Source organism: Suillus subalutaceus, assembly GCF_016647625.1.
Source record: "Suillus subalutaceus strain FC151 chromosome Unknown DFJ58scaffold_116, whole genome shotgun sequence".
In the NCBI taxonomy this organism is placed as follows: Eukaryota; Fungi; Basidiomycota; class Agaricomycetes; order Boletales; family Suillaceae; genus Suillus; species Suillus subalutaceus.
Window position 1 is genome coordinate 67059 of NW_024540365.1, and position 13948 is coordinate 81006.

Genomic DNA, 13948 nt, shown 5'->3' on the forward strand with positions numbered 1-13948 from the left:
TCAAGTAACATTTTTGAAGGACTACGTGGTCAACATCAAAATGAACTCCGGCATACAGAACATCGTTATTTCCCTTGGCGCGATGCAAGGTTAGCATATACTGTCTTATTCCGAAGGCTACTAATTTTTATGAAACTCGTGTGACGTGTTCTCAGTTGCCCGTCGAATTCCATTCGATGACCCGGAAGTTCTCAACTATGTGCGGATAGGTTATGTTACAAGTCAAGTCATCATCATGGGTGCATACTTCTATGTTTCCTACAAGGTCAGCAGGAGATTTTAGAACACATACGTGGCATCTGAATACGTGCGATAATATAGGTCAGGCAGAAGAATGACCAGACCGTCTTGAAATATGGTTAGTCTCTGTCTTAATTTTTTTTTCGTTGCGTATCTGAGTGCTTGTACCAGTCGATTCACCAAACCCCATGGTAATATTCCATTCATATAGCAAGCAGCACTCGTTGGGCTTACATGTATTAGTCGTCCGACTCTGGAGGACTCGTGACTACCACGGTCCGCGACTATGACCTGTCCGAAACGTCGAAACTGGTGCGTCACTTTTTATGGACAAAAAGGAGTTTGGATTTACTCCGCAATTTTTAGCTTCGTGCTGCGTACTTTGGTGTCGCCATGATGGCCTTCTTCCATTTGTACATGAAGTACACCCAGCCTCTCTTTATTCAAGCCCTTATGGGTTTGAAGAATCTATACGACGCAAAGCCTGTTGCCATTCACGTCCTTGGGAAGCCCGCAGAGGGCGATCTGAAGAGACCGTTCAAGGCTGCATCAATGTTCGGAGGCACGTTGATCTCCTATGCATTTGTCATGACACTCAATTAACCATTGTTCTCAGCTGCTGCCGGTCCTCAAACAGACGCAGCATCGATTACAGAAGCAGAAAAGAAGATTGGTGCAAAGAAGGAGGATTAGAGCGTCTATACTTTATATTCTGTTGCCACACATGACTTGGATATCTATTTCATCATCCATGACTTCTCAATCTGGTGCAAACATACTCACCGTCTGTCATTGGAAATTTGAAAGACGAGAAATAGCATCAGCAGAAATGAGATGTCTATGCAGTAGAATCAGTGTAGAGCATAACTACATGCTTTCGCTGATAAATAATGTGGTGTCTAATGAAGGTTGTATCCGACAACGCTTCTCCGTCCGACAATCTCTCCAATCTGTCGACAGTTAACAATTGTAACATCACAAAGCATTGTCAAACAAACCTTGAAGATGCCGTATGCTTCCACGGCGTATATGGCAACCTTGGCCCACTCCCCGGAACTGAGTATCCCTCGCCAATATGCCTGGCTGCTAGCACGACTCCATAATGTCGAGTATGCGCTTCTCACCACTGCAAGGTCGGTGGGAGGTTGCAAACGCTCCGCCACGTAAACCTGCTTCAACAATTCGCGTGCAATAGACAAGTTGTACATCACAGGCTGACGGTATGCTGAACACAAACAGAGCTGCATCAATATCGGCAAAGGGTAAAAGCTCACGAGAAAACATACATCCAAGCATGCTTCCAGCGCGCTCGCCGAGGGGACCAAGGAACTTTTTTGAGCTCTCCCAAAGCTTTTCCGCTGTCTTTTGGGCGGACCCGAGCGCGTCTTGGCTTTTCTTCTGCGCTGTCTCCGCGTTTGAGCTGGCAAAGCGTGAACACTGGGTTGGTAGACGGCGAGGACGAGCCGCCTGTCTGAAGGTAGATGTGGACACTGCAGACCGCATTTTAGGCGTCTCCGAGCAGGTTGAGGTAAACTACTGAAAGGAATGTAACGACGCGGAGACCCACGATGAGGAAATAAAGAGGGTGGGAAATTTGGCAGAACTATCCTTACCCGGATATGTCCGACGCGCCTTCGACTGAATGTTAGACTCGAACACAACTTGAACAGGTGTGTAGAGGGCGTCACGCTCTACATGACGTTCTGTGCTCATTGTACAGACCTTCATGTGCCCAGGGCTATTCTGCACTATGACTTCTATTCAGAATTCTTGAATCATCCTGATTCCTCGAATTGTGTTCATTTGCAGTCTGACAACTGTCGGGTCAAACAGGAAAAAGAAAACAATTCAAGGAAGCACGTCTTGTCCATTTGCGCAATGCATTTGCTCTCGTGTGTCCTACCCTGCCGTTATCCTCTGCCGTGCAAAACCATTGGGTGCCTCACTCCGCATGTTTAAGCGCACAATGATCGAAGCGACGCCGCTCACAACTCCTGGTCAAATGTTTCAGCTGGTGCGCCCCGTGATTCTCTAGCAATCATGACGGAGAACCCTGAACCCCTTTTCAAAAGGTCACAGTGCGAAGCGTTATTGTGATATTCACGCTTGGAATAACCATCTACCGTATTGGCTGGCTTTGTGAATTTCTATCATATTCGAGATGCCCACAAGCGTAGACCAAGATTGGGAATCTGCTCTACCTGTTTTATGCGGATCACAGAGCAACCCTGAATGCGTTGCCAATCAGTTTCTGGACTATTTTCTAACGTGCGGCGTATTGCGTCATAGCGTAGCTCACGATCACTAGGAATGGACCGTTGAGGTTAGTGCATTTCTACTTACCCGCACGGGACCACCTTCTTTGATCACTCATCTGTGTGGTATTGTACCCCTTTCAGTCCAAGTTCTTCGCGGTATCTTCCATTGATTCCATACCGCCTCGAAATAATGAGGCTTCAGCCGAACGCGGTACATGTATGTTGCTTCTTCCTCTCAAGAGCGTGCGAGATATGATCTTCTGTCAGTTCTCCGGCTTCATGCTAACGACGTCTAATTCTGTGATCTCCGTATGAGGATATATTGAGAGGCGTGTGGGTTATTGATCACGTCATTGGCCACGGAAGAGATGATGCCAGGGTTTATTAACTTTGCCCAGGTCTCACTTGTGTTCACCTATTGCGATGTCGTTGAATGAATCCTCGTTGAGCCATTTCGATATCTCATTCCCTGCTCCACATATTCGGACATAATCCAATCAGAACCCCGTAGCCGATGTCGCGTAGTCGACCATGAATAATTCCTACCCATGCCATGGAACCTCAAGGGAACTTGGTGGGTTGCGAGACGTTCCAAATGATGCTATACATTGAAAATCCGAGCTCACCTGTAAGGTAGGCGAAGTGAGTTTTAAAAAAATCACACCGTGAAATAGTCTCCTATGTTTGTTCGTTGCAGTTCACAGAAGTGCTTTACAGCAATCCACAGCGCAAGAATATCCAATGCAGCGTAGAGTATCCAAGGCACGGTGTCTATCCCATCGATAAATGCATTGATGGGTGTCACAAAGCACGAGAGACTGGTATTCGTCTGATGAACCTGGTGTACCTAAGCATCTATTCATTAGAGCTTATCCCCTGTAATGTTTCTGCTTGTCATTATGTAAACGACTGTGCACACGATCAGGAAGATTACAGGGGAAAAGATGAACGACTTTCTCAATCGCTGATACATGGCATGTAATCGAGTGATCATGATGAGATGCATGACATTTCGTCGAGTCATCAGTTAGGCCTACTTGCCTCTCATCCAATTAATGCGAGTGCTGGAAATAACGCTTGCTCACCGCAATCGTATACCACCGTGTTATGGTAGACTGCCAACATTCGACTAACTGTCCACGAACCTATAAAACACGATATGATTTGACTAGCGGCCACACACTAGCCTGAGACTCTGGTCATTTTTGAAGGATGGGTGTGAACGACCGGTGAACATAACGGACGTTTTACAAATTCATGTCGGATACCTCCATCAGCTTACTTCCATCCAGTACTTTTATCGCTGATATAAACACCATCGACATGAGAATTATGGCTTGATTGACCGAGGTTGCGAACCTGCAAAGCGGTCATACATGTGAAAACCGACCACCTCAAAAGCTGTTCATAGTTCCGTTTCAATGCAATGCTTGGAGTGTTCTTGCCATGATTGCCTCGATCCAGGTATTCTATCAAAAATTCCACGGAGTTTGTCGACCCAACATATACCCGGCATATGTGCGATGCGGCCGTCTGCATAATGATTCCAACTGAGCCCATTGCAATCCTACAAGGTCACAACAAAGTCAAATGAAAATAGAAGAAGTTGAATTATAAGGTCACCTGTTTCGAAGTGTCGCTTTCTCCTCCCAAGTCCTCAGCACCTATCGCCTCAAGCCACCACTTCGCTCTCTTGTCGCTATAGCGCTCTAACGTCACACGAGAGTTTCTCACTCCGGGTCCATGTGAAATGTATCTGTGAGAATTAAAACCTCAGGTTTGGAGTGAATCATTCAACAGGTGCCAATAAATCTCACCTCCGGACCAGACATGCTTAGTGTACAAGACCCGCTCCCTGACGGTAGCGGGAACTATGTAAACTTATCACACGACAGCTCCCGACAATGACCCACATTTTCCAAAATGGTCATAAGGGCTTGAGCCTTGTCGACAAGGGCAAATTCCAAGGGATTATCCAGGATGTTATCGGCTAAGGTGACACCAATGATAAGCGCTTGTAAGTGTTGTGCACGTGTAAGGCCCGGATCAGCAGAGCCTCGGCAACTGCCGGAAGAGCCGTTCTGCTTTGTTCCTCGTCATCCGACCTATCGCTCTTTATCGTTGCTGGCTGCGACTAATTATTAATTATATATGGGACGACTGGTCTATTACCATCGGTTCCGGTGACCGATTATTTCCCGGTGAAACAAACAAATGAATGATAAGTTGAAGCGATAGCTTGCTTGTGTTCGAATGTCCACGGTGCGGTTGTGCCTATCATCGGTCGCTAAACTGATGCATACGGTCAGTGCAGCACTGGCAGGTGACGCCTGTCTGATTTCCGTAAGTATTTTTGTTGAGATGTGCCGAAGTTGTGCCGCCGGGTGTCCTTAGGTGTCATTGACGTCTTGCCATTCTTAAGCTTAGCCATGCACATCTTCGGAATTCGGCTTCTACGATGCAATATGCACAATTTCCAGAATGGCATGGCGAGTTTGGTTGGTCCGCCCACAAGTCTTGTCTGCGAAGCCCTCCGCTGCGCGCCTTCGCTATGGCATCGAGGGACAGCATTGAGGGACATCCTTTGCAAATCATCCTGTTCATTCTTGATGCGGTAACTACCTCTACACAGTAGCCTCTAGAGTCTAGCCTAGGTGCGGAGTGGATATGGATATCGTACATCATGCTTCGATATACTCCGATCCGACCCCAGCGGCGCCACGTCACTCCCCGAACGGCAGCACAGGCTGCATCCTTCGAATATGAAAAACCTGAGGCAACGATTCCCTACGATTCCGCACGTGGGTTTGATATCCGACTTTCATATTCGCTCATTTTGAAGGTTCTTGATCAATCAAACTCTGTGAATGTATCGGTGACTGATACGAGCCAGCGCCTGCTTATGCTGTCATGTGGTCCTGGTCTAATTTTTTGATGTCAAATTTCATCAAAGGAAATCGAGATTCCGAGCCCGGTGTAATGGCTACCAATCTCGCCTCTCGCAATTCGTCGCATGCGGTCTGTTAGATGTCTCAGTCTAAGGCGCTCACCTGCGAAAAATGGGCACTGTCCCACCGGGGAAGTGCAATTCATTTGTCGCCTACCGGTTTGCTTCATTGGTCTCAGCTTGGATTCCATCGCGATCAAGAGCGGAACAAATACATGACCTGAACCGCAATTGAATTCGAGTCTGGGCCAAGGCTGGGAGAAAATACACCGCAGTGGATTCGACGTTTGGGACTTTCCGCTGACTGGTGCCTACAAGCTGCGGGATACAAAGTACTACATCAAAACACCCACTTTGACTGCCCATATAATGTTTCCCGGGTACTCCTCTATGCGCTTTCGTGTAAGAACTGGAATAGGGGGCCATTTTATCACATTATAGCTATCTGGCCAAAACTACTCACCGTAACGCGAGATCCAAGCATAAAAACCCCACAAGCGCAACTTGAAATGCTCATCAGAGCGCATACCAACGTACACGAACCATAACGGGTGAATCCCGACCATTCCGAGTCCAATATGTACACGGTACCATCGAGCGCCAATAAAATACTCCTAAGTCACAGGTCCTGGCGCGAGAAGACCAGTGGCCACGAGTTTTGGAACGAGGAGCATCGAAAGGCGCACGTTACACCTCCAACTTGTAATCGAGCCATTTCGTTATAAGAAGTAAAAGGACCTGCACCGTAGTCGGTGACGAATGGTTCTATGCACGCCACGGCGCGATCGAGAGTAGACTTCCGTAAACCTGGCCGATATAACCGCCGAGGGTCCAAGCAGTGCGAAGCTTCGCGATAAGGGCAAGACAACCCCAGCAGCTGGCCAGTGTCTCACTGTCAATGTATTCCATGACTAAGTATGTGTTGGAGGAGTTCACGACGACTTGTCGCACCTCAGGAACAGGGATGTTTGTCACAGTCCGAAGCATGCTCAAGTTGAGCGCCTCCACGATCACTTCATGAGCATACAAGTGCACTTTGACCATCGTGTCTGGATCAACTTTGCGCACACTGATCCATGGTTTCTCTTTGACAACATCTACCTCTGATCATCGTACTACTAATGCGGGCCGTTCCTTGGGAAGAAACCGAGGTGATTTAATTTCGACGGTAGTCGCGTGCAAGGAACATCACTGCAGGGGTTGTTCAAATGACCCAGCCTCGAGATAAGCAGTTGTCACGAGAGCAGGTACATGTGGTTTCGCTCCGTCAACGTCGAACAGAGATGGCAGAGTATCACTGTTGGTATGGAAGATCAAGCAAAACCATCTACGATAGGAAAATTGCTTCAGAGGACGGACTGAAAGGCTGAAATGTGGAGCATGCGGCTTTAATGTAGTCGGTTAAAAATGAATATCCAGGACAATGTGCTTCAGCTTCATGATCAGCGGAAGACGATAACCTCATCACGCTGACTCAGATAGTGCTGCTATTCGCTTATCTGTTTGATTATAGCGTGTGATATTCCGCTATAACAGTCTCCCTTAATACTAAGCTATAAACGGAATTCGAGGTCGAACTTCTGTTGGAAGACCAGCTGAAACTGCGAGCTTAGCACCGTTGTCGATTATGTCTGAATCAGTTCTAACCAGCGCTCGATACGGCAAAGACCTCATTCGCGTCTTTCGTGTTGTTCGGGATGCCGAGTTTCATCAAGTTGTGGAATACAATGTGACAGTACACGTAGAAGGCGATATCGAGACCAGGTCAGTGATTGGCACAGTATATCGTGAATCCCACCATCTCTAATAGCTGGATATGCAGCTACACAATTGCAGACAACTCCGTTGTTGTCGCAACCGACTCTAGTATGTACATTGTACGATGGTCCAGCTGAAACTCACCGCATGACGTATCGTATAGTGAAGAACATCACATATTGTACGTGAACTGGTGATGGAGCAGATAACAGCTAACCGAGCTGGACACCTCGGCGATTACTAGATCTCGCCAAGACTTCATCCCCACATCCTCAGCCCGGAACGGTTTGCATTGCATGTGGGAACTCATATCGTCTCCAAGTATGCGCACATACACCGTGCATTCGTGACCTTGGAGAAGTTGCGTTGGTCTCGCATCGCCTTAAGTGAAAATGACCATCCGCACCCACATTCGTTCGTTAGGGACGGGAATGACAGACAGACGGTCGAGGTCGAGGTAAGAATTTTAATTTGATGCCGTCCGTGCTTCCCGGATTCCGACTTGGTGGTGGAGTTGAACTATGTGGTCGCTGAGGTGGAGCGTTCCCTTGCCATCAGCTTCCGAGCTGCGGCAATCCTCGGGCGCGACACTCCTCCTGCTTATATCTTTCCCTTCTATCACCCTTCTGTCTCTGAAACGTATATATAGAGCTTATCGAACGCTCTTTTCTTTCCCCCAGGTCGATGCCTCTGCTGGCAAGGACAAGCTCTCAGCTAAAGTAACTTCGGGGATTACCGATCTCTTGGGTGAGCATATCCATGCATTCCCGGGCCTGCATTCACTCATTTCTGCGCATCCCAGTGCTCAAGTCGGGTGGTTCTGCGTTTCACGGATACATTCATGACGAGTACACCACGCTGCCGCAAGTGGACGATCGTGTTTTGTCAACCTCCGTGGACCTGAACTATACCTTTGCGCCCTTATCGCTCAGCTCTCCCACTGATGACAAGAAACTGGACTTCACCGTCCCAAAGGGCTTCGCACTCGGTGGCGTTTGGGACGCGGTTAATGTTGCGACGCGGGCGAGAAATGCCACGCTTGATATATTTGCCCTGGACGCCAGCGCTAGTGTGCAAGTGCGTCATAGGCTTCTATCCCCGTGTTGTGCACGTTGCTGATGAATCTATTTAATGAAAGGCAACGTTGTTTAAGATGGGGCAACGCGTCATCGCGGAAAACTCGGGCGTTGAGTCCGTCACGTACAAGCTGCCAAACAAGCACTATATCCCAGTTGATATGAAGTATATCGGGTTGGATAATACTACACCGTTGAGTATCATTCGATTTTTTCCTTCAGCGTCCATTGCTTTTCTTTTTTTCTTTTTCTTGACATCGCTTGGGAGACACCGGCTTTACCTGAGGATGGGACGAGTGATCGCAACCGCGATCCCATTGTTTAATCTTGTTGCTACCTCGGATTCGATGACGCGATACGAGTGTTTCTAATTAAGGGGAGGGCCAACTAACTTGGCATCAGCTCCCCTGGCTTCTTAAGGATGCCGGCACACAGTGACGAGGAAGCAATCCAGCGTGGGATTGCTATCTATCATCATGAGTGTGAAGCTGTTCGCACTGTTCCTGTCACGGAGATCCGGGTGCTTTGTAGAACAGGGCCAGGACAACGAGGGTGGCGATCACGCTCGATGCAATGCCTTTTCATGACGCCTGCCTTCTCCGGAGCCTATTACCAGAGGACTGGCGGCGATCTTCCATTCACGTTTATAGCCCTATGACGATTGAATTGGAGGGAGATTACTGATTAAATTTACGGTGATAGGGCGAACGCTGAAGTGTTCGTGCCCGTCTCCGCACCAAGGTGAAAGACACGTTTCGTAGGAGTGTTTTGATGAACTGACGTCAGTGTGCGTGTTTGTAGCGGGTTGATCTCCGCCACGATCTCGCGCAAATAGGTGACAACAAATGGCGTCACACGCTAAATTGCCAGCATTGTCTTGACGACGGGAAGAGGAATTTGTTCAAGTTTTGGATATTGTATTTTGAAGATGTGGAGAGAGGATGAGGGATAAAGGGGATGAGGAAGAAGGTAGAGATGATTAGGATGAACTGACTTTCGGTGAATGTGTATGACAGTTAGGGGAGATATCATCGTATGTAAAGATAATTTGATATTAAGTAAGAAAGCAGTGTCTGCCGATAAGGTATATATGACATCATAGACGGCCGACGCCGAAGGTTATAGATCCAGGTGTTTTGGTAAGGATAAATATGTGTACAAGGATTGTGTCACATCGGATAGTATCCACTCGTCTACGACTGGTACTCTGAACTTCTTCTACTTTCATCTTACACCTACTACTCTTTAGATTCTAAAGCAATGGGTGGTGACCATCAATGTCCTGTCTGCCAGGCCACTTTCACCCGTCCACAGCATGTTGCTCGTCACATGCGATCACGTATGTACTTTTTTTCCATTCTAGCACCATTTCGCTCCACTTTGCCACGACTTACCCCCTGTCCTCCTTCGTGATCAATTCATAGTGCTAACCCATCGGCTCGCTCCTCAACAGATACAGGTGATCGCCCCTACAAGTGTCAGTATTGTGGAGACCAATTTGCGCGGAGGTAAGTCTTCCACTATTTGGTTTTTTCGATCTCGCTTAACTCAATCTCCTTCAGCGATCTTTTATCGCGTCACGTTAACAAATGTCATGCAAACGAAAAACCGCCACAAACCGCCGCTAATGGTCGTCGCAAAGGCTCTACTTCAACCTCTCGAGCGACTACTTCAAAGCAAGCATGTGACCAATGTGTCCAATCAAGCTTACCGTGTGACGGTTGCAACCCTTGTTGTACGTCCGCGCCCCAGAACTCACGATTCTATTCTCACATTTATTCTACATAGCAAAATGCGTACAACGCAAGAGTCGCTGTACTTATGTGAAATTCCACCGTCAAACCGCTCCAAGTGGCCCTGGTCATCATGTTCCTCGCCCCGCTTCCCTTTCCTCTTCTCTCGGCAATGGACGGCTATCAATGGACGACTTCATCCTTGGTCCTCCTCCTGTGAGCGTACCCAGTATGGATACTTCTTCGGGTGATCCGCTTTACACAACCCCGTTTTCCTTCAATCATGTGTATGCTTCGTCAGCAAACCCTGTACATCTTCCCATGTCGCTCTCTTCCGACTCTGACATCACTGGAAGAAATCGGGTACACGCTGATCTTTTGCGTCATGCCGGAGCTCCCATGCTTGCAAACCCTCAAGGTTCATCGGCACTTTTACCTGAGCTTTACACGGACCATAATCATCCTTCCAACCATTGGATTGGATGGGGCGAGAGCACAAATCCGGGCTTAACTGCTGCGCAAGCTAGTCAACCCCAGTTCGCATCTTTGGATGAAGCTTTCTCACAAAATCAATATGGTGCGGACGGTTCAGATAATTTCAGCTCAGAAATGTTCACTGGGCCCTTCATTGGATTAGCCTACCGGCCTCGCCGAAGCTCCGTTGATTACAGTGACGGTAGTAGCGCTTCGCAATCCATCCCTTCTAGCGCTACTTCGTCCAATGCCCATCTCCCTCTCTCTACAGGGGATATGTATCAGGATGCCTCAGAGGACTTTCAACAGCGAATGCTGCTTGACCCTCAACGCCGAAGAGATTCTATGTCCTCTACCTCTCCCCCTGAATCTCACGACCAGCAGTCCGATCAACATTCTCGAGTCGGTGAAGGCGGGTTCTCCTCCGCATTTGGACTCATGTCTATTGACGACCCAAATGTCCTTGCTGGGCTCTCAACAGATGGTGTACCTTTCTTCTCAAATGCTGCAATGAACATGCGACCTCATTCGCCGAATGCTACTCCGATGCCTCCCAAGGCGCTATCACAGCAGCAGCTCAGAGATCGTGGCATGTCGCTCTCTGCGTTGCCCACACCTAGTTTAGGTCGCGACAGCGATATTTTGTGGAGAGCATTCATGCGCACGCCTATGAGTGGACCTCACCCCGCCGGCTTAGAAGCGCCGGGCGCCATGCCACAATCACCCTCTTCACGCCGAAGAGTTCGTGTGTCCTCTCTTCCAAGTTCCAAAACGCCCACCGTAGAACGAGCCCTTCCTGGTATTGCAAACGGCAACGGAGAGGGAGTACGTATGACGCTCCATGGCAACCCTGAAGATCTTCGGAGCTATGAAGCTGCTGTCAATGCTCGCAATGCATCGCTCAACCTCAACCTCCCCAAACGGCGAGGTACGCGGGCAAGCCCACCTGCATCTGTTTCTTCAGGTGCACGTGGCACTAATCGTCGCACAGATATCACACATTCGCAGTCGAATGTCGATTTTGATTTGAACGTCAGCCGTCCCTCGAGCTCTTCGTCGGCGTCGTCGCTTTCGCAGGCATTCATGTCACCTCATCTGCCTCCCATGAAGGGAGCTGCGCCGCCTATGAATGGGATGTCCATTTCGTTGCCTGTGCCCCGTGTGAGCAGCATGGGAAGTTCGAGCACTCAAAGCAGGTCAAGAGATGGGTCAAGAGAGTCATCTGTCGCCTCTGACTGCACGGGAAGCTCGGAAGGTGAAATATTCCGGCCTGCTTTCAAGCGTCTCCCTTCACAGACTCTGGGTCCCGCCAATGCCAAACGTGCTCAATTCGAAAAGAACGGAGTTGCTGAGAAGGGATCTATCATTGTGAACGGTGACCGTACTCTGCTAGGCGTTCCCAATGGCGGTTCGCGTCACATCGCTGCGCTTCCTGGACGTGGTTGTCAAACGAGCGATAAACATTCGTCTCGCAATGGCTTAAACGCGCCACGTCAATAAAGCATCCATCCTCCTTCATTTCCGTCGTTTTCTTTCTTCTGTGTAGTGCAAAATACCGTACGCTCTTCTACCAATACCTAAGGCTATTCGTCGGACATTTTTCTTCTTCGGGTGCTGTCGCTTACTTTTCTTTGGCTTCTATGTGTTGCGATGTGGATACCTTATTCTCATGTATACTACGGTGTACGGCACCCATACACGAACGTAAGTAGTACTGATTATAACATACGCTGCCACCAGCATAGTATGTTACAAAATAAAGCTTGTCCTTGGTATCGAATTCGATATGTGTTGCCAGCGCACATTTCGTCGTGCTGGAGAGTGCTGGAGATCTTTCCTCATCGAACTCTTTCGAATTTGGGGGCCGCGGCTTAGGCGACAATCGCGAGGACCAGTAGATGGATAGAGTTTCAGTCGTTGGCAGCACCAAGGACTCTATTTATTGAATATTAATGAATGGTGTAAACCGTCGTGACGGGTTCCCATTGGGCTCCCATGAGAAGACGAAGGGTCAACCGGTCACTGCTATGTATGTAACACTTTATGTCATTTGACCACCTGGCAGGAGAGCCCACCTAGCAGTTCCCGAGTTTATCATGAATGATTCTTGCAGCAGTGATTATCCACTGGTTTGCTCCCGGACGATCCTTACTAACTCGGTGCTTTTGGTCAAGCTCTCCGCTTTTGCCTCCGGCGGCTTCTCGGCAGATAGGCTAGCGCGCACGCCAATATGTATTCACTGGTGTGTTTATTGTTCAAATTCCCAGATCTGTAACCCGTCCAATGCCCAGGACAAGATATCATTCGAGCTTGACTGCCACTCTTTCGGTCGACAGTGATTTCAGCACTTTCAATACCCTTGTATGATTGGTGAACAATTTTACCCGGTGGGCGGAAAAGACTCGTTGATGGTCACGGTGCGCTAGCCTCAGCTAGGCTGCCTAGGCAAAATTATCTATCGAACATTTGGCGAGGTGCACGGATCTGATCATCTTAGTCACCGCATTACAGAGTGCGTACTTTCCGCTGGACTGATGTTTTTCAACGTTCTCAACTCCCTGGCCGATAATGTCGGCGAGAGATGCCAGTTCATCATCTGATTGAAGCTATTAGAGGACGGGACTAATGTTATATTGCCGACTAAGCAAATGATGGGGTTTTGTCTTGATGCGATGTTATTGTTACTCGGAAATGAGAAACGTAAGTCAATCGTTCACCATGACATTGTACTTTTGCGCAACCCTTAATCACTAGGCAGGAACCGGACATTTACGCTAAGCATGGAACACGTCATTGTGGATTATCATGATGCAGGGGTATTTGATTCTGCAAAGGATTTGAAAATTTGATATGGTATCCCTGAAATTGGCGACGTAATGTTTGAGTTGCGCACGTCAATTTTTCTAGCGTTCTTCATCTACTGGTTACAATTGGTGCGTAAGCTCTTGCTTTTCTCCCTTTGAGTAGATACTAAAGTGGTTTAGATAATTGTATCAAGTTCTATCTGCGGGCCGGGCCAAAATAGTCTATGAGTGCTGTTCCCTGCAACACTGCCCTACCCAACATATATCTGCACTGGACCGGTACCCTAAAATATCCCTCTCTCACACCAACAGTGAGGCACTTCGAGTTGCGGGAGTCGGATCATCCGACTAAGCATTTCGGTCTTCGTGGGAAAAGATAGGTGTTCAGATGGCCAAGAACCAAGGTGTTCCCTGGTGTTCCGGATGTTGTTATTGCGTTTGACGCAGATGTATCGAACACCTTAGACATGCATGTTAAGCATGGGAACATTAGTATTCAGCTCACCATCCCTCAGGCCTCAAGTTCGCCGTGTCAAGACAACGCTAGTCTGGATCTAATAAGCGCAGACGATATTGGCATACTCACAATCATCGAGCTGGATATGACACATGTGTTTTGCCAGGATCATCGTAGCGCACGATGATGGACTTCATCTCT

At 48.2% G+C, this 13948-nt stretch overlaps 5 protein-coding genes across 5 annotated transcripts; 3 read left to right on the forward strand and 2 right to left on the reverse strand.

Annotated features, from left to right (window-relative positions):
• Positions 1–40: 40 nt before the first annotated feature.
• Positions 41–933, forward strand: DFJ58DRAFT_717962 (inorganic phosphate transporter; the record flags this gene model as incomplete). The annotated part of the gene is made up of 7 exons (XM_041384418.1): positions 41–89; positions 156–265; positions 322–358; positions 412–431; positions 484–552; positions 607–802; positions 857–933. The coding sequence occupies 7 exons, from the start codon at positions 41–43 to the stop codon at positions 931–933; spliced, it is 558 nt and encodes a 185-aa protein (XP_041239924.1).
• Positions 934–1145: 212 nt separating this feature from the next.
• DFJ58DRAFT_688100 (mitochondrial ATP synthase g subunit-domain-containing protein) lies at positions 1146–1808 on the reverse strand (the record flags this gene model as incomplete). Its single annotated transcript, XM_041383339.1, has 3 exons — positions 1527–1808; positions 1239–1465; positions 1146–1190 (listed from the first exon to the last, which is right to left on the reverse strand). Coding segments are annotated over exons 1-3 (489 nt in total), but the record flags the coding sequence as incomplete, so codon positions are not given.
• Positions 1809–6249: 4441 nt separating this feature from the next.
• Positions 6250–6513, reverse strand: DFJ58DRAFT_646186 (uncharacterized protein; the record flags this gene model as incomplete). The annotated part of the gene is made up of 1 exon (XM_041381433.1): positions 6250–6513. A coding segment is annotated over one exon (264 nt), but the record flags the coding sequence as incomplete, so codon positions are not given.
• A 467-nt stretch (positions 6514–6980) lies between these two features.
• On the forward strand, positions 6981–9407 carry DFJ58DRAFT_806139 (uncharacterized protein). The gene is made up of 7 exons (XM_041391156.1): positions 6981–7209; positions 7268–7322; positions 7448–7660; positions 7884–7950; positions 8006–8280; positions 8342–8502; positions 9081–9407. Exons 1-7 carry the CDS (start codon positions 7073–7075, stop codon positions 9112–9114), a joined length of 942 nt encoding a protein of 313 aa, XP_041239927.1. The 5' UTR covers positions 6981–7072; the 3' UTR covers positions 9115–9407.
• Positions 9408–9436: 29 nt separating this feature from the next.
• DFJ58DRAFT_806141 (uncharacterized protein) lies at positions 9437–12266 on the forward strand. The gene is made up of 4 exons (XM_041391157.1): positions 9437–9618; positions 9733–9787; positions 9842–10014; positions 10068–12266. Exons 1-4 carry the CDS (start codon positions 9540–9542, stop codon positions 11984–11986), a joined length of 2226 nt encoding a protein of 741 aa, XP_041239928.1. The 5' UTR covers positions 9437–9539; the 3' UTR covers positions 11987–12266.
• Positions 12267–13948: the final 1682 nt, after the last annotated feature.